This window comes from Ovis aries, chromosome 3, assembly GCF_016772045.2.
Source record: "Ovis aries strain OAR_USU_Benz2616 breed Rambouillet chromosome 3, ARS-UI_Ramb_v3.0, whole genome shotgun sequence".
NCBI classification, from domain to species: domain Eukaryota; kingdom Metazoa; phylum Chordata; class Mammalia; order Artiodactyla; family Bovidae; genus Ovis; species Ovis aries.
Genome location: NC_056056.1, coordinates 107,663,555 through 107,688,739, shown reverse-complemented (window position 1 = coordinate 107,688,739; position 25,185 = coordinate 107,663,555). Strand labels below are relative to the sequence as shown.

General features: G+C 40.6%; 1 protein-coding gene across 1 annotated transcript in view; it reads right to left on the bottom strand.

The window, feature by feature from the left end:
- Window positions 1-972: 972 nt before the first annotated feature.
- Window positions 973-25,185, bottom strand: part of LGR5 (leucine rich repeat containing G protein-coupled receptor 5) — a 131,813-nt gene continuing 107,600 nt past the window's right edge. The window contains exons 7-18 of the mRNA XM_042246516.1: window positions 24,971-25,039; window positions 23,524-23,595; window positions 20,181-20,252; window positions 19,965-20,033; window positions 19,752-19,823; window positions 16,177-16,242; window positions 14,925-14,996; window positions 8,812-8,883; window positions 7,760-7,885; window positions 6,591-6,736; window positions 4,806-4,889; window positions 973-3,572 (exon numbers count right to left, since the gene is read on the bottom strand). Of these exons, the coding sequence (XP_042102450.1) occupies window positions 2,485-3,572; window positions 4,806-4,889; window positions 6,591-6,736; window positions 7,760-7,885; window positions 8,812-8,883; window positions 14,925-14,996; window positions 16,177-16,242; window positions 19,752-19,823; window positions 19,965-20,033; window positions 20,181-20,252; window positions 23,524-23,595; window positions 24,971-25,039 (2,008 nt within the window). The 3' untranslated portion in view covers window positions 973-2,484. The remainder of the gene's footprint in view (window positions 3,573-4,805; window positions 4,890-6,590; window positions 6,737-7,759; window positions 7,886-8,811; window positions 8,884-14,924; window positions 14,997-16,176; window positions 16,243-19,751; window positions 19,824-19,964; window positions 20,034-20,180; window positions 20,253-23,523; window positions 23,596-24,970; window positions 25,040-25,185) is intronic.

Below are 25,185 nucleotides of genomic sequence, written 5' to 3'. Positions count from 1 at the left end.
ACAGGAGACGCTGGTTCTATCCCTGGGTTGGGAAGATCCCCTGGAGAAAGGAATGGCAACCGACCCCAGTCTTCTTGCCTGGAGAATTACATGGACAGAGGAGCCTGGCAGGCTAAAGTCCATAGAGGTGCAAAGAGTTGAACATGACTGAGTGACTAACACTACTACACTACTTGTCTCAGTTGAAGAGAGATTAAGTGTAGAGTGCAAGGTTGGGTTGAAGCATCCATCACCCATGTCTGACAGATGGGTGGGAAACTCAGTGCCAGGTACGCTGGAGGGGCTCAGTTGATATGGGCTCTTTTTCTTATTTTAAACACTTGCACACATAATTTATTGATATGGACTCATCTTAGCGATTCTGCTGAAGCTCCAGCTACTACTTGATGGTTTCATTTTGCAACTTGTACAAGCAGAGCAGGACTTATCACTGAAGCTGGGAGTGTCTGGCACTAGGTGTTTAGAAAAATAATTTCATTTCTTATATTTTGGGGGATAGGAACAAAAGGGGAATAGTGTATTTCTTTGTGCCCTGAGAATCATATGCTTTCTTTTGGCTTTGACATGGTCATAAAATGTTTTCCTTAAAGGAAGAATTTATAGAAAAGCCATGTTCATGTTGAATGATTTTAGGATTGATTTGTTTTTTATACATTTCTTTCTAATTGTGTTTTTGTTTTTACATTGCAAAAGAAGTAGATTCTGGCTATAAAGTCCAAACTGTCACTGGGGACAATGAAATTCACCAAGTCATTTGTTGTGACAAAATAGCTTATCAGTCATAGTTAAAGCAATCCAGGAGTTTGTAAAGATATTTTGACTTGTTCTTGTGAAAGATTTACTTCTTAAAACAAGTCCAGAATACTTAAGATACTCAGATAGCAAATGTACTCTTACATATAAAAAGTCAAAAACATTTAGGAGATCATGTATTTAGGAGTCCATGTATGGACTCAATAAAACACTTGAAAATATTTTGTCTTATAGTCACACATTTTATTACAAATTTATTTTGTATAGAAAAGCAAGTTTGAAATCTATTTACAAGAACTATATACATTTACATATATTATATACAGTTAATGAATGGGCAGAGAAACATAATATATATGAAAGAATATGCCACTGTACATGGTTTATTATCTGGTTCTTAGTGTTACTGAATCTTTATTGTAGTAATAAATACAGTCCTATATTTACACATCTTATAAAACATCTCATAAATGTATTTTTTTCAATTCCAAGTTAAAACATCTGATCAAAATAAACACGCTTATATAAAAATAAATCTACCTAACAGTCTTTTGGTTTGGATTTACTGAAGCTAATGTAGTATAACAGAAATTATGAATTAATCATTTGACCTTTAGTATTTAATAATTTTGCCTCATAATACCTAACACATATTAAACATGGAATAAGCAGAGAAGTCATGTTTTTGACATCAAGTGGATTGACCCAAAGACAACATAGCTAAAACCAAGTCAAATAAACAGGAAAATATGTTACCAAGTTTCTGGTGAGCCAAAACTGGTTTCAGACACTGTTGCCAAAGCTACTAGAGATACGTGTGAGAAGCTATGTCGGTGGATTTAATGTTGTGTCTGCATTTGATTATTACCTTATGATACACATCAGTGTGAATCAAGTGATAAAACCTCCTGTGAAAAATGTGCACTCAACCAAGGTAAAAAAAAATCCCAGGTTGCTTTCCATCTTTTCTAAATATATCCATTGCCGGCAATGGACCTTTCTTCTCATCTCTGGGCACCAAGGAGTTAAAATGAATTAGAGAAAACAAACCTTGTCTGTACCTGATTGCTTTCATGGTAACTGAAGAATTTAAGTTCATTTTCCTTTCAAAATATTTGTAAGCAATTTTATTCCACTGAGGGTAGAATCATCTAGTGCTGATTCATAAAATCTAGCATCTCTAAAACTGATGTGAACATGAATGAATGAGTAGTACCTCATGTTATCCATTCACGGGGGGATTGGTGACCTGGAAGGATCCTTTCTGGGAAAAGTGAAGCAGTACAAACATCTCCACACAGTCATTAAGATGAAATCCTATTGGTCACAACCATTACCTAGTAATGTAAGCTATTTAAAATTCTTATTCTCCTGATATCTCCAAGCATATTTTAAGGGATTTTCTGGTTTAAAACCTCTTTTGTAAACGAGTTGAAAAAGAATTCAATTGAAATCATGGAGAATTTTTTGGATATTTCAATCTGCTTTTTAAATATATACATATTTTAGGCTTACCAGAAAAGTAGGACTATCTACCATAGCTGAACAAATTATATAAGCAGCATTTATACTCATTTTTGACTCTCTAGTATCAACAATTATCAGCTTTTTGACACAGAGACTTTCTTAAAAAATCGAATTTCAACTCAGTTCTTTTTGGTTCCTGCTCTGATGTACTCAACCTCATATTTTTGGGTTTTCAATTTTTGACAGCTTTTTCTCTAATATTAATTAGAGACACGGGACAAATGCCACAGATGAAAGATGACAGCTTTCGGTCATCGGATAAGCTGGTGCTGACCCGGAACCGGAAGGCAGATCGTAGGCTATGCTGGCACTGGTGAAGGTCACCAAGGCTTGGGTTGAGTCACAGGACTGTTTCTCCACATCGTCAGAGTTAATAGACATCAGGCTTGTGTGTTTCGATCTTGTCCAAAAGTGGGTTTGCTTTCCCAGGCTCCCCAGATCCTCCTTAAAATGGGGATTGAAGAGGATGTAGAGAAGGGGATTGAGGCAGGCAGGAAGGGGGACGATCACCAGGAGGATAAACTTAATGACTTCCGGGCTGATGAAGGTGAGGTTCAGTAAAGAGGAGAAGGACAAGAAAGCCATGGGACAGTGCAGGATGCAGTTGGTGAAGAGCAGCAGGGCCACGTGTTTCACCATGGAGCAGTCCCACATGCTCTCCAGGTCTCCCTTTTCCAAGTGACAGTAGAGCCTGGTGTAGGCGACGGTCATCACGAGGAAGCAGAGCGAATTCAGCAAGACGAGGGCCACCATGTAGCCCGTGGCACGCGGCTCCCCGAAGGGCAGCGGCAGGCAGAGCGGGGAGGCGCTGTACTCGCTGCCCCCCAGCAGGGGCACGGCGGCCACGGTCCCCGCCAGCAGCGCGCAGAGCGCTAGGGTCGCTCTCAGGCTGGGGAAGGGAGTTTGCGTTTCGAATTTTGCTGAGCATTTCACCGACCACCCACGCTCCAGGGCTGCCAGGGTGAGCAGGAAAACTGAAGATTCCGAAGCAAAAATGGACAAAAAGCCGACGACCCGGCAGCCGACCGCCTGCTCCCACCAGGCACCGTGTTGCGCAAAGCTGCCGAAAGTGAAGGCGTCCACGCCCGCCAGCACTGCACTGGACACCCCCATGAGCATGTTGACCGCGGCTATTAACCCGATTAACAGTTTTATGGAGGATATGTACACTGCGGCTCTGAACACTGTGGAGGTCACCAAGGCGTTACACGTCAGTGCCAAAACCGCTATGGTCCACACTCCAATTCGGATCAGCCAGCTACCGAACAGGTATTCACAAAGTTTGAAAGGGCCTAGAAGTCCAAAGAAGAGACAAATGGGTGTCAAATGAGGGTTCACGACTTTTGCCACACTCCCCTTTTGGTTTCTCTTATCGGGACACCAAGGGATACAGGCCAGTAACAGCCCTGGGAAAAGACTGTTCTCTTGTGACACACTCCACTTTATTAAGTGGAAAAAAAAAAAGTGAAAGTGTTAGTGGCTGAGTTGAGTCTGACCCCATGGACTATAGCCGACCAGGCTCCTCTGTCTGGGGAATTCTTCAGGCAAGAATACTGGAGTGGGTAGCCATTCCCTTCCAGGGGATCTTCCTGACCCAGGGATCAAAACAGGGTCTCCTGCATTGCAGGCAGATTCTTTGCCTTCTGAGCCACCAGGGAATCCCCTTCACTAAATCACTATTTAATGTAAAGATGAGTATACCAGGTGCCCCGGTTTTCAACCTATATCCAGAGAAATGGAGCCAGAGAGTTTTTACATTACTGGATTCTGGCTCCCCAAATATAGCGGTGTGGGGGCTAGGTAACAAACCAGATCTCCTGGACTTTTTATTATTAATATGTCTTTCCAGAATGTTTGAAAAATGTTCTGTAAATAGGGAAGCAGAATCCTAGGGATACACTCTGTGATTTCAGAAGAGGAAGTGTGAGTCATATGCATTTCATGAGAATGTCATCTTAGGTTTAGACTGACATTTGCTGTTTAGGAGCAAGGAACCATCAAACTGTTGAAAGTAAAATATCAACCCTCCTCTGCTGTCTTCCTCCTCCCCACCACTGGATTATCCTATTTCAGAGAAAGGGACTAACAATGAAGTAATTAACATACATAGATATTTTTACTTATCTCTAAAACTATTATTATTTGCTTTAACCAGATAGGTTCTCTTTAGAGGGAACCTAAGAAATCACTGTCAAAAATCAGTGATTACATGAAGCAAGACTGTTGCATACCAGTTCAGGCTAAAGAGCTAATATTATCTTAAAAATTACATATACCTCTAACTACATGATTTGTTCTCTAATTTCCATTAATCTGAATCAAAAGTCTCCTATAAAATTCCTATTTATGACTGGAGACCAACTCCAGGGAATGAATATTTGTATTTTAAATGTCTGCATGAGATGGGATATTGATGAGCTGCTAAGATGGCACAGATTTTGCCTTGAGGTGTAGCTGAATGTCACTGACAGCTTCAGCGTTAAGGGTGGGTACCGCTCCTGAGGCTGCTGGGACGCCTTTCTCACCTGGGGAAGGTGAGCACCGCACTGGATGAAGGGCTCTCAGGTCTTCCTCAAAGTCAAGTAGGAAATCTTCAAGATCACGCTCATCTGCAGGAATGAGAAATTCTGGAATGATTAGTTCTCTCTTTAGAGGGACCAACTCCCAGGGAGGAGAGGCCTGGATTGCTCTGGAGAAATGAAGTGTCACAGAGGAAACTGAAGGGCAAACATCCCACTTCTCCCTGGGCTTTCTCTCAAGTCTATGATGTAGTTGCTTTGGGATGTTCCACTCAAGCTGCTCTTTGACAACTATCCCAGCAGAACTGGGGATGAGAGATGGTAACCAACCCCGGGTTCCTTGTCATAATGTTGGCGCTCTCTCATTCTGTTCTTGTTCCCTGAAGCTCACTACGGCCCCAAGTCGCTCCGACCTAAATTAGAGAGAGCGCGTGGGTCTCTCCATTCAGTGGAAGAACCGCTTTATCCAGTGTTCTAACGCTTAGATGGCTACAGTGCAGCTGTGCTGGACTGCGCTCTCTGAACACAAGAGGGAGAATTAGTAAGTTTCCATCTTTTGGGGGGTATTCTGCTAAACAGAGGACAAATCACATAACTGCTCGGTGCTTGGGTTAGCTACCCATGAAACAGGAGTTTTTTTTTAATCTAACACGCTTTCCCCAAAACACTGATTTAATTGGTCTGGTGTGGGGTTCGGGCAGGAGAGTTTTTAAAAAACTTTTGTGTGATTTCAGCAGACAGCCCAGGATTGGGAATCACAGTCTCTGAAAATAAACTCTATGAAGAACCTCCTCTCTCTTGTTCACTGTGTGCCTCTAGGACCTAGGACAGTGCTTGGCACATTTCAGACATTCGAATTGGTTTTGTTTTGTTTTGTTTTGTTTTGAGGGGGAGGAGGGGTTGGTGAATAAATAAACCAGAAATTAGGGTGAACGAGGCAGGAAAAGCAAAAAGGAAAGCAACAAAGAACAAGAGCAAGACACACGCTATAGCCTGAAACAAAAAAGCCAAGGGCTAGAATACCTGCTCCTTAATCGGATATGTGTGCTGGAAGCCAAGTCAACGAAATGTGCAGACAGAACAAAGCATACTTGCTTGGGAATCAACAAATCATTAACACCCAGAGGAAGAAAAGCCAGTCCGTTTGGACTCTGTGCAAACTTGCAAGGTTGGCAAGAAAAGGAAAGCACCCGCTTGTTACCACAGGTGTGGTTTGAGGTGCATTGTTGTCTATTTAAGTCAGGTCTTACTTCAAGGAAAGCCAAGTGCTTTACAGACATTATCTCATTTCACTTTCCTGACAGATAGCCTTGTGGGGGGTAGGAGATGAAAATGTTTTAGGATTAATTGGGTAAGAAGTTGGATTCCTAAGCTCTTCTGCTGAAATATGGAGGCACCTAAAATGTCCATATCCTCCACTCTACTCGGGTTTAAGAATAAAAATACTTATCTTCTGGAGTAAAAAGCTCAGAAGCATGTTTGAAAAAGGTATCCACAGGGATGAGACCCTCTTAAAAGTTTATGAAAGTATTGAGAATCAGTGTTAATATTTACCCCAGAGGATACTGTATGCTAAAAGGATAAGCATGAAGAATTCACTGACACAAAAGATGACATTTCAGACTGAGTCCTACAGGAGTTTTCTCTTTCTCTGAGACTCTTTAAAAAATAGGATTGCTTCTCAGCTTGTTGGGGTGATTATATGGAGGTTTGTCTGGAGTTCAGATGATCTGTTTGATGACTTTTCAGGTCCCTTTCTGACAGTTTTGTCAGTGACATAGCTGATCTTACCTTGAACTTGAAATATTCCAGCATCTTTTTTATGAAGGTCTTCTGCACTGCCGTTGTCACCTTTATTCCACTGATTAGAAATTTTATAGACGTTCTCACACACTCCAAATGCACAGCACTGATATGCATAAGGCATTTCTATAACCCTTTGAATGAACAAAACCAAACAAAAACACACACTTAAAGAAACAGATAGCTAAATATAGTGCTCTTCTTTCACTTAATACTTCTGCCTGTGGGTTTTAGCCTTAATAAATAATCTAAGTTATTAAGTATGTGCATAAAGATGTTGGTTACAGTGCTATTCATAATAGCAATGGAGTTAGAAATTATTGTCATGAAATATTGATAGTTACTGAGGTTCAATGATAAATTATTCTTTCTACTTTTGTGCTTGAAAATTTCCATAATAAAAACATAAAAAAAAAAAAGGGATTGCTGGGGAAATTGTAGCACTGTTAAGTAGTATTTATAGTATCATATAGTGTTAAGTGACAACAATGTGATATAAGTTTGTATACGTACTGTGGTCTAACAATTAAAAATACATTGGAAACCAAATCTGGAAGGAAATAGCAAAATGTTTTTAGAAGTATTTATAGACTTTTTTCCTTTTTTTAATTTCTAAACTGTGTTTTGGGGTTTTAAAATTATATGAAAAGTACTGTGGTTTAATATATATAAAATATTATATATATTCCCTCGGTGGCTCAGTCGTAAAGAATATAAAATTTTTCAAGGGACTTCTTTATTGATAATAAGTGTGACAGGTTTTAAAGAGCATTACTTCTTCAGACAAATATTAATTTAATACATTTTATGAGAACATATACATAAGCAAGATGAATTTTAAAATGTCAACAGGAGTACAACTATGTTATAATGTTATTTAATTACATGTTCTAGTTTCTATCTCATGGATCAATGGTTTTCAAACTCTTTCTATGAATTCTATGTTCCAGGAGGCATCTTTGAGAAACAAAGGAAATGTGGTCAGGAAGACACATTCTCCTACTCCAAGGTTTGTCCTAACAATGCCCCAGGGGTGGGGGACATGAAGGCATGAAATGCAATTCAAAAGAGTCCCATAAATTTTGAAAACCACTATAACATGTCTATTATTTCACATGACCACAAATGTATCTTATTAGCTTTAATGACAAACTCACTTGAGTTCTGGAAAGTTTTCAGATGATATCAAGCTCTGTAAAGCATGGTTTCCTGTTAATTTTAAGTGAGTTAAACCATGTAACCCAGTTACAGGAATAGATGACAGGCGGTTGGATGAGAGGTCCCTGCAAAACATCAAACAACAATTGGCTTTTAGTCTGTGTTAGCATATAACGATTACATTAAAAAAGTAACCTCAAGATTATTAAACTGCTCCATTAAACTGCTCCAAACTGCTTAACCTCTAAGCAGAGTCCTTACTCTGAATGGTAAAAGGAACCATTTTGCTTTTAGCTCCTGACAACTTTTCTATCTGCAATCAGAATTGCAGAAAGAAAAATGTTTTAATCATATCCAAATTGTCATTTCTACATTCAGCTTGATTTTGCCAGATGTGATGTGCTGTATGTCCGACACTTTTGTGATGCTATGGACTGTAGCCTGCCAGGCTCCCCTGACCATGGGATTCTCCAGGCAAAGATCCTGGAGTGGGCTGCCATGCCTCATTTTTGCTGGAGGGGTGGGGGTGGGACATCTAAAATCCAGCGGAAGGTGCTACATCTAATTTGAAAACGTTGTTTGGGTTTTATTTTCTTCCTCCTCTCTTTAACTTCTGTCTGACCCAATTCCTTCTTTCTCTCTGAGACAGGGGAGTGGAGGAGAGGAAGAAGCAAGGAGTGGAAAGGGAGGATAAAAACGGACAGGAAGCTTTTCTGTTAGTCAATATGGCCAACTGTAAAATGAAAGTCCTTTAGAAATGAACTGATGTCTTATCCCATTCCACCTGATAGCTTGCAAAAATGGAAAATTTCACTTCAATAACCGGAACCAGCTGTCACCCAGATCTTCAATTATAAGGATCCACATGGCTTTGGAGGGGCAGGGAGCAGGATTGCTCCTTTCTGGTTTGATCCAACTCTAGTGTGGAGGACACTGAGGACTCAGCATTCTGTGCCCAGGCTTTTCCAGCAAAACCAGCATTCATTTTTAATTCATCAGATAGTGCCCAGTTGTCAAAAGACATGCCATAAACAAGTCATGAAATACTCACAGCTTTCTTAGAGATGGCAAGGTGGAAAAGGCATTAGGGTGAATAATGGCAATCTTGTTCCAAGCTAAATTCCTATTAAAAAAAAAAAAAGGCAAGTGAGAAGATTATATAAAAGAAGACCTTGTGAAGTTTTACCATATATATTCATTCTTCTAACAAAATTTAACTTCCATTCAGGACACAGTCAATTAACTTTATCAAATCATCCTTCAGATGCAGGTATGGATAGTATAAAATGATTAAAGAGAGAATTTTAAAGCAACCTTGTTTATTAAATCAATCCAGGAAAATCACTCAGGTGGATATTTTAGTTTTTATTTTTTTCTTGATAAAAAGTTGACTTTAACATGGCTGTAAAATTTTATTAAGGCATTTCTAAGATTAGTGGGGGTTGGGGAGTTGGGAGTGACAGGAACTTCTGAAGCTCTTCTGACGGGCAAGTAAATTTTAAGTTATAAAATGTCCCCTGATATGTAATGAAACCCAAAAAGAATTTGTGTATATTGTCCATGCATGTCAGACCTTAAGACAAACAGAGATACTTTCAAAAACATTCCCAGTAAAGAGAATAGACATTTCAATTCTTAACTGGGAAATGAAGAAAAAAAAGGGCTAGTATATGTTAGAAGTAAAATTCTTTGATAACAAAGTCTATAATTTATTGAGAAATTCACTGGCCCCTCTCCTCCACACCTATGTGTAACAACATGTAGGTAATTTACAAGAATAAGAACTTCTACATTTTTAAAAAAGAGCAAGGGACTTAAAATTTGTATTTTCAAAATTCATGACTCAAAAGGGGAGCTAAAGCGTAGACATTTGAGGAAACTGAAAATAACCACTGTCAACTTTTCTCTAATGCAAAGTAATTTATTCATGGTGCTGGGCCCCTAAGTTACCTAGGATAAATGGTATTCACAGAACATTTACATTCTTGTTTGAAAGTACTCCCAAGCTGGGGGAAACTGGAAAGCTTTTTTTTTAAAATTGGAGGATAATTGGTTTACAATATTGCATTAGCTTCTGCCATATAGCAACATGAATCAGCCTCAGGTAAGCATATGTTCCCTTCCTCTCGAACCCGCCTCCCACCTCCCACTCTACCCCACACCTCTAAGGTGTCACAGAGCCCTGCTTTACACTCCCTACATCATACAGTAAATCCCCACTGGCTACCTATTTTACATATGGTAATGTATATGTTTCAATGTTACTCTTTCAAATTGTCCCCCATCTCCTTCCCCCACTGTGTCCATAAGTGTGTTCTCTATGTCTGCATCTCCACTGATGCCTTGCAGATAGCTACATCAGACCTGTCTTTAGATTCCATATATGTGAATCAATATATAATATTTGCTTTTCTTTCTGACTTACTTCATTCTGTAAGCAACCTTGCTTCCCCGGTGGCTCAGAGGTTAAAGCATCAGCCTGTAATGCGGGAGACCCGGGTTCGATCCCTGGGTCAGGAAGATCCCCTGGAGAAGGAAATGGCAACCCACTCCAGTACTCTTGCCTGGAGAATCCCATGGAGGGAGGAGACAGGTAGGCTACTATTCCATGGGGTCGCAAAGAGTCGGACACGACTGAGTCACTTCACTTTCACTTTCATTCTGTATAATAGGCTCTAGGTTCCTCCACCTCATTCAGTTCAGTCCAGTCACTCAGTTGTGTCTGACTCTTTGCAACCCCATGGACTGCAGCACGCCAGGCCTCCCTCTCCATGACCAACTCTCGGAGCTTGCTCAAACTGATGCCCATCGAGTTGGTGATGCCATCCAACCGTCTCATCCTCTGTCGTCCCCTTCTCATCCCGGTTCTACCTTTCCAGCATCAGGGTCTTTTCCAATGAGTCGGCTTTTCACATCAGGTGGCCAAAGTAACAGAGCTTCAGCTTCAGCATCAGTCCTTCCAATGAATATTCAGGACTGATTTCCTTTAGGATGGACTGGTTGAATCTCCTTGCAGTCCAAGGGACTCTCAAGAGTCTTTGCCAACACCACAGTTCAAAAGCATCAATTCTTCAGTGCTCAGCTTTCTTTATAATCCAACTCTCACATCCATACATGACTACTGGAAAAACCATAGCCTTGACTAGATGGACCTTTGCTGGCAAAGTAATGTCTCTTCTTTTTACTATGCTGTCTAGGTTGGTCATAGCTTTTCTTCCAAGGAGCAAACATCTTTTAATCTCATGGCTGCAGTCACCATCTGCAGTGATTTTAGAGCCCCCCAAAATAAAGTCTCTCAGTTTCCATTGTTTCCCTGTCTATTTGCCATGAAGTGATGGGACCAGATGCCATGATCTCAGTTTTTGAATGTTGAGTTTTAAGCCAACTTTTTTACTCTCCTCTTTCACTTTCATCAAGAGGTTCTTTAGTTCTTCTTCGCTTTCTGCCATAAGGGTGGTGTCATCTGCCTATCTGAGGTTACTGATATTTCTTCCGGCAGTCTTGATTCCAGCTTGTGCTTCCTCCAGCCCAGCATTTCTCATGATGTACTCTGCATAGAAGTTAAATAAGCAGGGTGACAATATACAGCCTTGACTCCATTTCCTATTTGGAACCAGTCTGTTGTTCCATGTCCAGTTCTAACTGTTGCTTCTTGACCTGCATACAGATTTCTCGGAGGCATGTCAGGTAGCCTGGTATTCCCATCTCTTTAAGAATTTTCCACAGTTTGCTGTGATTCACAGTCAATGAAGCAGAAGTAGATGTTTTTTCTGGAACTCTCTTGCTTTTTCGATGATCCAACAGATGTTGGCAATTTGATCTCTGGTTTCTCTGCCTTTTCTAAATCCAGCTTGAACATCCGAAAGTTCATGGTTTACACACTGAAGGCTGCCTTGGAGAATTTTGAGCATTACTTTGCTAGTGTGTGAGATGAGTTTTGTGCGGTAGTTTGAGCATTCTTTGGCATTGCCTTTCTTTGGGATTGGAATGAAAACTGACCTTTTCCAGTCCTGTGGCCACTGCTGACTTTTCCAAACTTGCTGGCATATTGAGTGCAGCACTTATATACTCAGAGGACAGTAATTCCATTCCTAGTCATGAACCTGTGCACCCAACAGGTTGCACAGGAGGTTTCCTGTTGGGAATCCTCCCGACAGGCCCCGGGGAGCCAGTTCTCCTCTCCTGCCCTGGTCTCTCAGGGTGCACCTTCAAGGCTCCCCGAGGTTCTCTCTTGGATTCCCAGCGCAAGTCCCTGGAGGAGAGCAGTCGGGGGCTTGCGGTCTGCTCCTCGGCTTTGGAATCTTGGCACAGCTGTGCACTTTCCCAACCACAGCACCCCCTGTCTGTGCCTCAGGGCTTCCTGGGTTTTGCAAACACCCTTCATTCCTCCCTGTCTCTTCAGCCCCCGTCTCCGTCATGCTGCTGGTCTCAACACGCCTGTCCCTTGCTTGCCAATACCTGTGTAGGTGTCCCTCCGCTTGGGCCATCGGGGTGTTTGAGCCTGTGAGAACTGACTCTGATTCGGGTGAGAACTCTCACTTATCTAACCCTAGAAGCACATGTGCTGGTCCTCACCATGACGACAGCGACACTGGCGCACGTTTACTAGGTGCCAGGCACGGCCACCAGCTTCCTTACACACAAAATCTCACAACCCTCAACACAGCTCGATGGAGCAAGTATTATCATTAGCCCCGTTTTACTGGTGAGAAATAAGACACAGAGTATTAAGTGACTTGCTTCAAGTCACAGAGTACTCAGCAACTGAGATTCAAATCTAAGCAAACTGGCTCCAGAGTACTTAAACTATTGGGTTGGCCAAAATGTTTGTTTGGGTTTTTCTGTCAATTCAGTTCAGTCGCTCAGTCGTGTCCGACTCTGCGAGCCTGTAAACTGCAGCACGCCAGGCCTCCCTGTCCATTACCATCTCCCGGAGTTCACTCAAACTCATGTCCATTGAGTCAGTGATGCCATCCAGCCATCTCATCCTCTGTCGGCCCCTGCTCCTCCTGCCTCCAATCCCTCACAGCATCAGGGTCTTTTCCAATGAATCAACTCTTTGCATGAGGTGGCCAAAGTATTGGAGTTTCATCTTTAGCATCAGTCCTTCCAATGAACACCCAGGACTGATCTCCTTTAGAATGGACTGGTTGGATCTCCTTGTAGTCCAAGGGACTCTCAAGAGTCTTCTCCAACACCACAGCTCAAAAGCATCAATTCTTCGGTGCTCAGCTTTATAGTCCAGCTCTCGCATTCATATATGACTACTGGAAAAACTAAAGGTTTGTCTAGACAGACCTTTGTTGGCAAAGTAATATTTCTGCTTTTTAACATGCTGTCTAGGTTGGTCATAGCTTTTCTTCCAAGGAGCAAACATCTTTTAATCTCATGGCTGCAGTCACCATCTGCAGTGATTTTGGAGCCACCCCAAAATAAATCTCACTGTTTTCCATTGTTTCCCCACCTATTTGCCATGAAGTGATGGCACTGGATTCCATGATCTTAGTTTTTAAATGTTGAGTTTTAGGCCAACTTTTTCACTGTCCTCTTTCACTTTCATCAAGAGGCTCTTTAGTTCTTCTTTGCTTTCTGCCATAGGGTGGTTGCAGATGGCTCTGCATATCTGAGATTATTGCTATTTCTTATGGCAATCTTGATTTCATCTTGTGCTTCATCCAGCCCAGCATTTCTCATGATGTACTCTGCATATAAATAAGCATGGTGACAGTACATAACCTTGATATACTCTTTTCCCTATTTGGAACCAGTCTGTTGTTCCATGTCCAGTTCTAACTGTTGCTTCTTGACTTACATACAGATTTCTCAGGAGGCAGGTAACGGGGTCTGGTAATCCCATCTGTTTAAGAATTTTCCACAGTTTGTTGTGATCCACACGGTCAAAGCCTAGTCAATAAAGCAGAATTTTTTCTGGAACTCTCTTGCTTTTTTGATGATCCAACAGATGTTGGCAATTTGATCTCTGGTTCCTCTGCCTTTTCTAAATCCAGCTTGAACTGGAAGTTCACAGTTCATGTATTGCTGAAGCCTGGCTTGCAGAATTTTGAGCATTACTTTACTAGCATGTGAGATGAGTGCAATTGCACAGTAGTTTGAGCATTCTTTGGCATTACCTTTCTTTGGGATTGGAATGAAAACTGACCTTTTCCAGTCCTGTGGCCACTGCTGAGTTTTCCAAATTTGCTGGCATATTGAGTGCAGCACTTTCACAGCATCACCTTTTAGGATTTGAAAATAGCCGAACTGAAATTCAATCACCTCCACTAGCTTTGTCTGTAGTGATGCTTCCTAAGGCCCATTTGACTTCACATTCCAGGATGTCTGGCTCTAGGTAAGTGATCACCTAGATGGTCTCTTGAATGTTAAGAAAAACTTTAGGAAAGAAAAGGTTTATGTCCTGCAGTTTAAACATTACATACTGCCATCATTCATCAAAATGACATTGAAATCCAGTTTCAGGATGGAAAAGTTCAATCTTCTTTTAACTGTCTCACACACATAAAAAATCTATTATTAAGTTTTTAAAAAAAAACTTATAGTTAATATGTGGTCTTTTCAATCATAGAATGGAATCTAATATTTATAAATCTTAGTCATCTGAGCAACAGAAGCATTTTCTAGGACAGTTGTGCTCAAACCCTTGTGTACTTGTTAAAATGTAGATTCCCAGGCCCCACTCCAGAGGGTCTAACTCATGAGGCAGGTGAGAGCCTGGACTCTGAATTTTTTTACAGTCACCTCCAGGTGATTCTTATGCACTCAGAGAGACTTGCACTGAAAAACTGGCCAGGAAAGAAAAACAGGCAGGAAGAACTGTGTGGTCACCCTGTTTTTTTCATGGCAAATGATCTCTGCCAGTTCCTGGATGAGAATAGAATCACATTTTGCAGGCTATTTAATAGCTTGGCTCCCTTCCTCTTTATCTAAGTCTCATGTCTGCTGACCGGCAAAGAGCTGACTGCAAATTCACTACTTTTGAACTTGTTCCTGGAAATGATCATGAGAAAAATATTTGCCTTCTTATGGCAGATACACATACAAAGGCCCAACAGTACCTGCATACACTGAAAAGGAATTGTTAGAGGAAGACCCAAAAGAGATAAAAACTGCTCTATGATGGGGAAAGTACTGGGAGGCGGTACTCACAGAGATCGGAGGCTGAACAACTGCTGGAAAGTGTCAGCTTGAACTTCATAGATTTCATTATGCCGCAGGTCTCTGAAATGACAGGTTCCAGAGATTGACTTCAGAGTCATCGGTTTCAAAGATAAGTCTTCAGAGAAATTTTACAAGTGATTACCTTCCCTCAATCAAGGAACACGTGAACTACGACTGCCAAGTGACTACTGAAAAACATTTTCTTTTTGTTTTAAAAAGAACAGGACAATTTATACACTTAAATAAGTATTGCCTCTCTTTCAAACAAATACTTATTATTCCTTTGGGTGAGCATGCTCAGTTGCTTCAGTCGTGTCTGACTCTGTGAGGCTCTATGGACTGCAGCCCACCAGGCTCCTCTGTCCATGGAATTCTCCAGGCAAGAATACTGGAGTGGCTTGCCATGTCCTCGTCCAGGGGGTCTTGCAGACCAGGGATCAAACCCGAGTGTCCTGTATTACAGGTGGATTCTTTACTGCTGAGCCTCGAGCTACATTCCCAATGGAGCATCGTTCAAACACTTTGAGGATGCCTCTCCAGGTTCTGCCTTCTGAGCTTTATATTCCTTGAGGGTCTTCAGGAGTGTCAAATGTTTATCTTCCAAAGAAGGTTTTCCCCCCCTCCCTTAATTGCCCAAAGGCATTCAGAGAAAAATTAAGTGGCAAAGGATAGATGGTTAACATTTTTTGATCAAAAACAAAGCATGACTCAAAAAGGCTGATGTCTAATGCAGGAGGCAATTTTAAGAGAGGAATTCTAAAATATTTTATGCAGAAGTAGCATCAGTAGCTCCTGAAATAAGACAAATATGGAATCTCCTCTGAAGGTGATTATCGTGAAGCAAACATACCAATAAACTCAAGTTCCCCAGTTTTCAAAATTAATGCCATACATATGAGTTTCACTTGTGTTCAGGAAAAAAAAAAAGATATTAATGCCACTCATTGAAGGTATAAGTTTAGAAAAAATCCAGAGCTTAAGCAAACCCAGTTCATTACTATACCAGGTTAGGGAGGAAAAAAACTATAATAAGTGCTTTACTTATCGTGTAATGTATGGTAAAGTAATATTATCTATGTTTCCCAACTTTACAGCCATCCTATGCAGTCATGTGCGTAAGAAGGGCAAGCTTCACATGTCTCCCCAGTGAACCACAGGGTAAGCAAACCAATGACCCCTGGAAATGTGAGTTTTGGCTCTTGGTTTTCACTTGGTGACTTAGAGGCTCTTACAGACATACATTTTCTGAAGCTTTTTGCAGACTGAAAAACTGGGTAAATCTTCTAGCAGGTTGTAAGAAAGGTCTCTGAAAAACAGAAGGTACAAAAGGGAAAAATCTGTTACATGTTAGTCGTCAGGAAATGTGCTTTTCTCTCCCTTTCCCTTCACGATGATCCAGCTCCCAAAGGCAGACTCTGAACATTTCCCCAGCCCTGACATGGAGCAGGTAGTCATAGGCATTATTGGATTAAGCAGTAGACTCAGATGTCAACTGAAATGTAACTGTTATACTTCTTTAATTGATTTAAATAATTTACTTAATGAATTTATTTATATTTTGTTAGTGATGATCTACAATGTTCTAGCTATTATCTTACAGAAACGAGTACAAATTAAGTTAAATAATTGTGCCTCTGTTTCTAAGAGCTGCTATATCTCTACAGCTAAGAGAATCACTGTTGGTTCTTTTCTAATCAACAGAAAAAAAAAATCCATTCAACAATTCAAAACGCAGCACTAACTTTGAAATCAATCATTACAAGAGGTGTGGGGGCGGGGGGCGGAAATCTAAGAAAGTCTTCAGCCAAAACTCAACAAATTACAGAATAACAAAAACATCTGGACATATTTATAGTATAATAGAGCTAATCGAAAACAAGCCATGGTAATTTGCAGAAAGCTTAAGAAAAGAAAGCTAGTAGATAAAGTAACAGATAGATATTAAAAAAGTCTTGTCTCATGTTTTAAAAGTTATCTGCTAATCAACTAACTTATTTTCATGCCTGATTCTAAATCTTAAAACCAGATCACCACTTATGCAACTTAAAAAATCCATACTGTTTTCTGAGAGTATTTTAAATTATTTTATTCTTGTAATTGATTACTTTTGTTATATTTATTGAATACATGGAATTTAAATAGAAGTACAGTTCAACTTACTACACATGACTAATTCAGATAAAGCTGTGTGGAAACACAAATTTGTAGTTTACACTAGAGATTTAAAAGACCAAACCAAACCAGTGAAAAAAAAACTCTGCATCTGTACACAAATAACACTTGATTAGCAATGTCGTGTGTATTTTTGAAAAGTAGTGAATGTGATAAAGTGGACACACATAAAAGCTGATAGTAATTTGGTTTGCTCACCTCCACAGACTGCAAGGGGACCAAGCCTTCCTGTGTGACTCTCAGTAGGGGTATATGAAACCTTCTTCTACATAAAGACACAGTGTCACCTCCTACCTACCTTCTACCTAATGATTTTCATGGCTAACATTGATCAAGCACTTCTTATATATAGACACCATGTTTACAGCTTGACCTGAATTATTTTGTTTAATCCTAGTGGTCACCTTATGAGGGAAATATTGTGTTGATTCCCATACAAAGCAAAATGACTTGACTAAGAGCACCAGCTAGTCAATGGGGAAAGCCATGCGTAGCCAAGTCATTCCCATGGGAGGGAAAAATCACTCATGTCCAGTGACACTGCTTCATTCAGCAGGTACTCAGTGGATGATCCAGCCACAGGAAGGGAGCACTCAGACCTATACTTCCAGAACATAAAGCGGACTGGAGTCAAGGTCAAGACCTGTGGTTGTGCTCTCAACTTTAATTCTACTTGGTTGATGTGCTGAATGCAGCATTAATGTCTTTTTCAATTCTCTCCTTAAATGAAAAGATATGGGTTTTTATAAAGAACAAATTAATACTATAGACTGACATATTTTGAAAATAGTAAGATAGGGACTTCCTTGGTTGTTCAGTGGTTAAGACTCCACACTTCCAATAAAGGGGGCTTGAGTCCTATCCTTGGCCAGGAAATCCCACATGCCACATGGCCAAAAAAAGAAAAAATGAAAAGAGCAAACAAACAAACAAAAACCAAAATAACCCAAAAACCAAAAAAGAAAGTAGTAAGATACTGCCATTCATACAATTGCATTCTTTCAGGCCTTTCAGGGTTTCCACTTAAGGAAAGAATAATGTTGTAAAGGAAGTGAGAAAGATGACGGTAAGTGCTAACACCTGGGCACGCTGGGGGAGTGCTAACACCTGGGCACGCTGACTGTGCTCCAGGTGCTGGGATAAGTGTTGGGCTTGTAGTAACTTACTGAATCCTCATGATGATCCCCTGAAGGGAGTAGATTTGATAGATCTTTTATAGATTGGGAAATGGAGCCCATCTTTTATAGACTGGGAAATGGAGCCCTGGAAGGAATAAATAACTCGCTCAAGATACTAGGATCACAGACAGAGAGGCCACATTTGAACCGGAAAAATAGACCCCAGAGCCTCTGTTCTTAACCAGCTTGCCAGTCAGCCTCCGTGTAGGCAGCTCTAGACTCAGGCGCTTTACCATTGGTGTGACCGTGTGGAGACAGATGCAGTTTAAATACTGCCTCCCAAAACAACAAAACAAAAAATACTGCCTCCCTACTAATCAGTTATAATGGGTGACATCCTGGTCCTGTTACTCAGCTAGCTTCCTCAAAACTGAGCATGTGTCCGGGCTGTCTTAGGCATGGCGGGCAGAATTCCAAGATGGCTGCTGAGATTTCCACCTACTGGTGTCTAGATGCTTTCTCCCAGTTATTCAGCCCCTGAAAAATGTTCCCATTCTTCCACTTAACATTGTAGAGCTGCTTGCCATTTGCTACTGGACGAAGCTTGTGCTAGAATCACAGCTGCCACAGCAGTCTCCTTTCTGAGAACAGAGCCCTGTGAGGGACCCAGGGTGCTTTCATGACATCCCCGCAATGCTGGAGGAGGTGATAACAGGGCATAGAAGGAGGAGGCTGAAGGAAGGTCAAAACTAGGCTCTCCCAATTCCTATAAACTACGTTTTGTAAAATGTGGAAAGGGCAGAGAACAAAAGTCCCACGGCAACAGAAATAACACATGCAAGTTGTTTACCTGTTAGATGAAACATTAGAACATGGCACCCACAGCTATACTGGAAGAATGTTTGGTTGCCTTTATCAAGGTTTGTGTGGGTCTCATAATTTTATTTTGGCATCCATATTGGGTTTCTGATCCATGATTTTTTTTCCCCTGCTTTGCAGAGGATTTAGAGGGAGGTAGGAATGAAGTTATATTGCCTTGTTCATATCCATTTTCTGAAAGGAAATGTGCGCCAGTTGAAACGCTAATGGGAGACTGTTTGGGACTTGGAAACCAGGGGTCCACTGCCATTATTGTTGTTGTTGTTTAGTTGCTAAGTTGTATCTGACACTTTGATACCCCATGGACTGTAGCCCGCCAGACTCTGTCCATGGGATTTCCCAGGCAAGAATACTGGAGAGGGTTGCCATTTCCTTCTCCAGGGGATCTTCCTGACATGGGGATCAAAGCTGCGTCTCCTGCATTGGCTTTTTTTTTTTTAAACCACTGAGCCACCTGGAACATTCCATTGCCATTATTACTAGGGTCATATCCAAGAGCCACTTCCCTGGACCAAGGCAGGCAAAGGAGGCCTGACCTCCTGAAGACCTTCAAGGAAAGAACTTTCTCCTCTTTTAAAGGATTACTGAAATAATGCCTGTCATTTCAGTCCTGTTTACATAATATTATTGCCTTACTGATACGCACAGCACTTGGAGATTAGGTAACTGATCACAGACAGTTTGAGGAAGAGATGAGATCTGTGCTCCAGTTAAAGTCCTGTTGAAACACAAACCAGACATCATTCTTGTATCCAGACATCATACAGGGACATATTTTGATTCATTGATGTTAAGACTGGTCAGGCTTGAAGGGCAGTGGAGACTCAGGGCAAACTCAAGAGTCTACTCAAGTACTTACAGACTCTCCAGGCTCGCAGTTCCAGTTAAATCAGGAAATTCAGTTATTTGTGAGGCGCCATTCAAAGTCCTAGAAGGAGGATTACCTGAGTATTACTGGCAGAAAATTCTAGAAAGGGTCATTTTTATGGCCATTTCAAAACACTTAAAATATTCATTTGGTCTTCACAGCAACCTTGCAAAGGGAAAATAATTGGTAAGAGAAATAAACACTTACAGTGTTCTTAGTTCAGGTAAATGTTGAAAAGCAGCTCTCCCAACAAGCTGGATGGGGTTGTCATAGAAATGTCTGAAAAAATCCAAACACCAATGTCTTATTATAAAACTTGCATGACAAATGAATATTCCTTCCAAATTTCAACAAATAAAATTACATTATTTATGTAATTTTGATTATTTGACTTCAGGTAAACTTCAAAACTATTTCACTCACATTATGAGGCTTTTGGTAGGAAATCCATACTATTGAAAATTTCTGACAAGGCAGATATGAATGTTAGCTACTATGGAGAAAAGCAAGTGAACTGGCTGTTTTTTAGTCACTAAGTCGTGTCTGACTCTTTTGCCACCCTATGGACTATAGCCCACCCCTCACCACTGTCATGGGATTCTCTAGGCAAGAATATGGAGTGGGTTGCCATTCCTTCCTCCAAGGGGATCTTCCTGACCCAGGGAATGAACCCGGGTCTCCTGCATTACAGGTGAAATCTTACCAAGAGCCACTTGGGAAGCCTGAACTGACTGTGTAACACTTAAGACTCTTCCTCTACCTCCAATATCTAGAATATCCATCGAGTGGCAAAATGTTATTCAAGGTGCTGGCAGTTATATCATTAGCTAAAGGAAGATGAAATTCTCTATATTTACATGAGGGCCAATATCCTCTGGTCAAATCTTACAGCATACACAAAGGATTCTTCAAATATATTTGAGAGGAAATTTGCTACTCTGGGTTTTGTAACATTAGATTTTAAAAATTTAATTATTGCTCTAAAAGTTAACACATCAATAGAACTGAAAAAATATTTTGTTTTATGGATGTTTTCAATGTAATGATATTTGAACTGCCTGGTAGTTGGGAATTGAAGAGAACCTGGGGGGATGGTCAGGAGGGTTGGCTTGAGCCGTGCGGAAAGCTGAGAATATCGGCAAAACGAGTAGGTGTCTAAGTTAAATAGACAACCCTGACTGTGTTTCATAGCAAGAGAATGACAATACGGATGCTGTGCTTCCAGGGGGATCACTCTGCTAGTGGTAGGGGCAGGGAGGCAAGTCTTAGACTGGTTAAAATCTAGAGGATTTAGAGGGGGGGAATGAAGTGGCGGAGGGGATGGAAAGAAGTTATGGTACACTGGGACGACCTCAACTTCTTTCCATCCCCTCTGCCACTTCATTTCCCCCCTCTAAATCCTCTAGATTTTGACCAGTCTAAGACTCGCCTCCCTGCCGCACGTGTATACCTGTGGCAGATACATGTTGATGTATGGCAAAACCAATACAATATTGTAAAGTAATTAACCTCCAATTAAAATAAATAAATTTATATTAAAAAAAAGAAGTTATGAATAGGATGGGGTCTACAGAGGTAGAAATTAGCCTGGGTAACCAATGCAACAAGAAAAACAGAGAAATTGAGTCAGGGTGGGGAGTGTGAGCGGGAGTGGCAGTGGCAAGGGCTAGAAACAGAGGTAGAGGCAAGGAGAAAAGTGTTTCCTGGAGAAAACATTCACGGCCATCCTGTAGTGGATAGGAGTGCTAATCAATATTGGGGACTGTTAGTCCCCTTCATGGGTCATTACCATATCAAAAGAGTGATTAAGAAAACCAGTCCTGCGGCTTCAAGAAACAAAAGGGGCAAAGAGAGGCAATACAATCTGCGAACTTTCAGTATGTAAATACTCTCTAATGAGAACTAATGTTTGTTGGCAATAAACTTTAACCCCCTTAGTTTGCCAACAGACTGTCAGAACATTTCAGAAATGATGAATGGTATGTTTTTTTCTCAGTTGTCAGGGCTAATTGGGATTCCAGCTCATTTGTGACAAATGTTACCCGGTTCCAGAAAGCCTGTCCGTCAAGTTGGCACAGGACAACGGCTATCTGCCAAGAAGTGCCCCTAAAGTCCTCTTCAGAAGTTATCCTTACTCCCCCTCCTCCATATTTCAGACCTCTCCCCCATGACCTCAGGCCAATACTATGCCCCAAACCTGCCAGTGGTCTTTTAATTAAGAGCCAGACTAATACTTACATATTTTCACCTTCCTCTATATACCTACACATGATTAATTTTCTGTTTGTGCTAAATATGAAACACAAAATTAATCATATTTTGAAGCTGTAACTCTATCTTATGCCATTATGGCATATAAATCCTCACATACACATTTCTAGGACACAGGCACCTTTCTAGAATTACACCCTAGTTTATATAAAAGTAACTCAGTGTTTGGACTTAAACATGAATGTGTATATCGACTTAGTATAAAACAGTCGTTCCCTCATCTCCCCCTCCTTCTTGCAGTAAGGGACCTCCATTGTATGTAATAATATATATATATCTGTTTATATTTTAGCTTACTGAGGTCTAATTGACACACGCATGTATTATTGTGCATGCTCAGTTGTGTTTGACTCTTTGTGGCCCCATGGACTGTAGCCCACCAGGCTCCTCTGTCCATGGGATTTTTCGGGCAAGAATGCTGGAGTGGGTTGCCATTTCCTTTTCCAGGGGACGTTGCCGACCCAGAGATCGAACCCAAGTCCCCTGCATCTCCTGCATTGGCAGGTGGGTTTTTTTTTTCCTTCCCACTGAGCCACCTGAGAAGCCCTAACTGAAACATAATATTGTATATTTAAACTTTACATGGTGGCAACTGGTTGTATGTATGTATTGTGAGGGCTTCCCAGTTGGCACAGTGGTAAAGAATCTGCCTGCCAATGCAGGAGATGCAGGTTCAGTCGCTGGATGAGGAAGATCCCCTGGAGTAGGAAATGGCAACCCACTCCAGTATTCTTGCCTGGAAAATTCCATGGGTAGGGGAGCCTGGTGGGCTACAGTCCAAGGGTCCCAAAGAGTCAGACACAGCTGAGTATGCATGCGCACATACATTGGGAACGAATTCCCCCCATGTAGTTATTTACCACACACTTATCTTTTTTGGTGAGAACATTTAATGTAATAAGCTATTTTTCTAGTATACTTGGGTTCAAGTTCTGAATGACTAGGTGACCTTGACACTGACATTTTAAAAATCAGATTTTTTTTAGAGATAAGCAAAAAAGCATTTCATAAGATGATTGTGAAGTGAGACGAAGCATTTGAAGATATCAAACATAAGGCAACGAATATTTTAGGTCCTAGAAAAAGAATCTTTAATGTAACTTCAGCATTCAGCTAAAATCTAGCGAAACATCTCCACATATACTTCTCTGTATGGATTTTTACAGTGATTGAGACAAAACTTGGGCAAATATACAACAAAAAAATTGTATTATGCTTAAAAGGACAATGCATGCTATATTGCAGGATAGAGAAATCGAAAAGAACTACGACCACTTACATTGTAATAAGAGAAGGGTTGCCTGCAAAGGCCTTCTCCGGTATCGACTTGATATTGTTGCTATGAAATCCTCTAGAAAGAGAGAAAAGACAGTTTATAGAAAATAACCGGTGGGGTAAAATCATTTCATAGTCCCTTCCCCAAACCTGTGGCAATAATCAGCATTTTTAGTAACCAGAGGATAAGGTTCAATTCCTCCAAGCGTTTTGAAACTTTCACACCCTCACTCTCTAGGAGAAAAGCAAATCACAAGCTGTCATCTTGAATGAGGAATAAGGAATCTGAAAATAATAACCGTGCTTTATGGAAACTTTTAACCTAGTGTTATAAAAAGAAACCATCTATCCATTACTATCCAACAGAGCATCGTGGTCTAACGACTTGAGACAGAGGAAACCATCTTTGGAGAAACGATTATGATCACTCCTCCTGACCCCATTTGCAGCCAGGAGAAGAGAAAATTGACTTAAGCTGCAGTTAAGTGGAGATTTAGGTAATCTCCTTATGAGGACAAAATTTCCTGAGCTGAAGAAAGGTGCCCCAGCTCAGTGAGTCTGTAATAACAAATTGATTCTCATCTATCGCTGTGATGTCATCTGACTGGCAGAGGGGCAGAGTCAGTGGTCTTGGTCTATGTGGGTCTGTGGCTGAAGGAGGTGAGTGGCAGTTTGGGGGCTGCCTGAGCCAGACAGTGATGACTTCTCGGGTAAGCGCCACATGGGCGTCCTGCAGCAGAACCCCACAGAGGCTTTTTCTTATAAACAAGCCCTGCTGTCTACCTCCTTTAGCTGTGTGTCTTATTTCTGTCTGCCGAGAGAAGAGGCTCTGTGTTTATTTTTCTTTCCAAGTGTTAGAACATTACAAAGGTTATTTATGTATTTAGGTATTAAGAACAGTAATTAAATTATAAATATAAAAAGATGATATATGCAACCTAATAGCTGAAAGGTAGCTTTATCATAGTAAAATGGTGGGGTTCTTTAAAAATCAAATAATATTTATGAAGCATTAAAGGAATATGGAATAATGTATAGGAAGGCATCTAACATTATACTAAGCCTGTACACTGTATTCATCTAGTCCTAGACTCATGCAACCTAGAGAAGTTTGTTGCTGGATATGCTCAGCAAATTAGTGAATTCCAATATAGTTCTCTACATACCTATAGAGCACATAGAAATGTTGGAAAAATACAACTTAGGAAAAGATAATGGCTTAGAGAAATACATACTTTTTTCCTCATAAACACAGAGAAATCCATCATAAATTTTAAAAGATTATCTGCTATTTTTGGTGATAGAATCAAATTAAAATACATTTTAGATGTAGTTAACCATTATTTAGATGACCTTTCAAATTCTTCTTAGTCATATTATATACAGTAGTCAAACACATTTTAAAATACATTCACAAAGAATAGTTCTCCCACTAAATTTGTCCTACTTACAGTTCTTTAAGGTTGGAGAGTGTCCTGACTGCAGTGGGGAATTCATCAAGATTATTATAATTTAAGTCTCTGAAAATAAGTAAATAGCATGTTCAGTTTTCCTTTAAAAATTCATGTACATGACATTTACAAGGAACATTAACATGATCTTCCCATGGACCAGTATCACTGATAGCAGTTCCTTCTCTTTAAGGAGAGAGACTTTATTGGCTTGC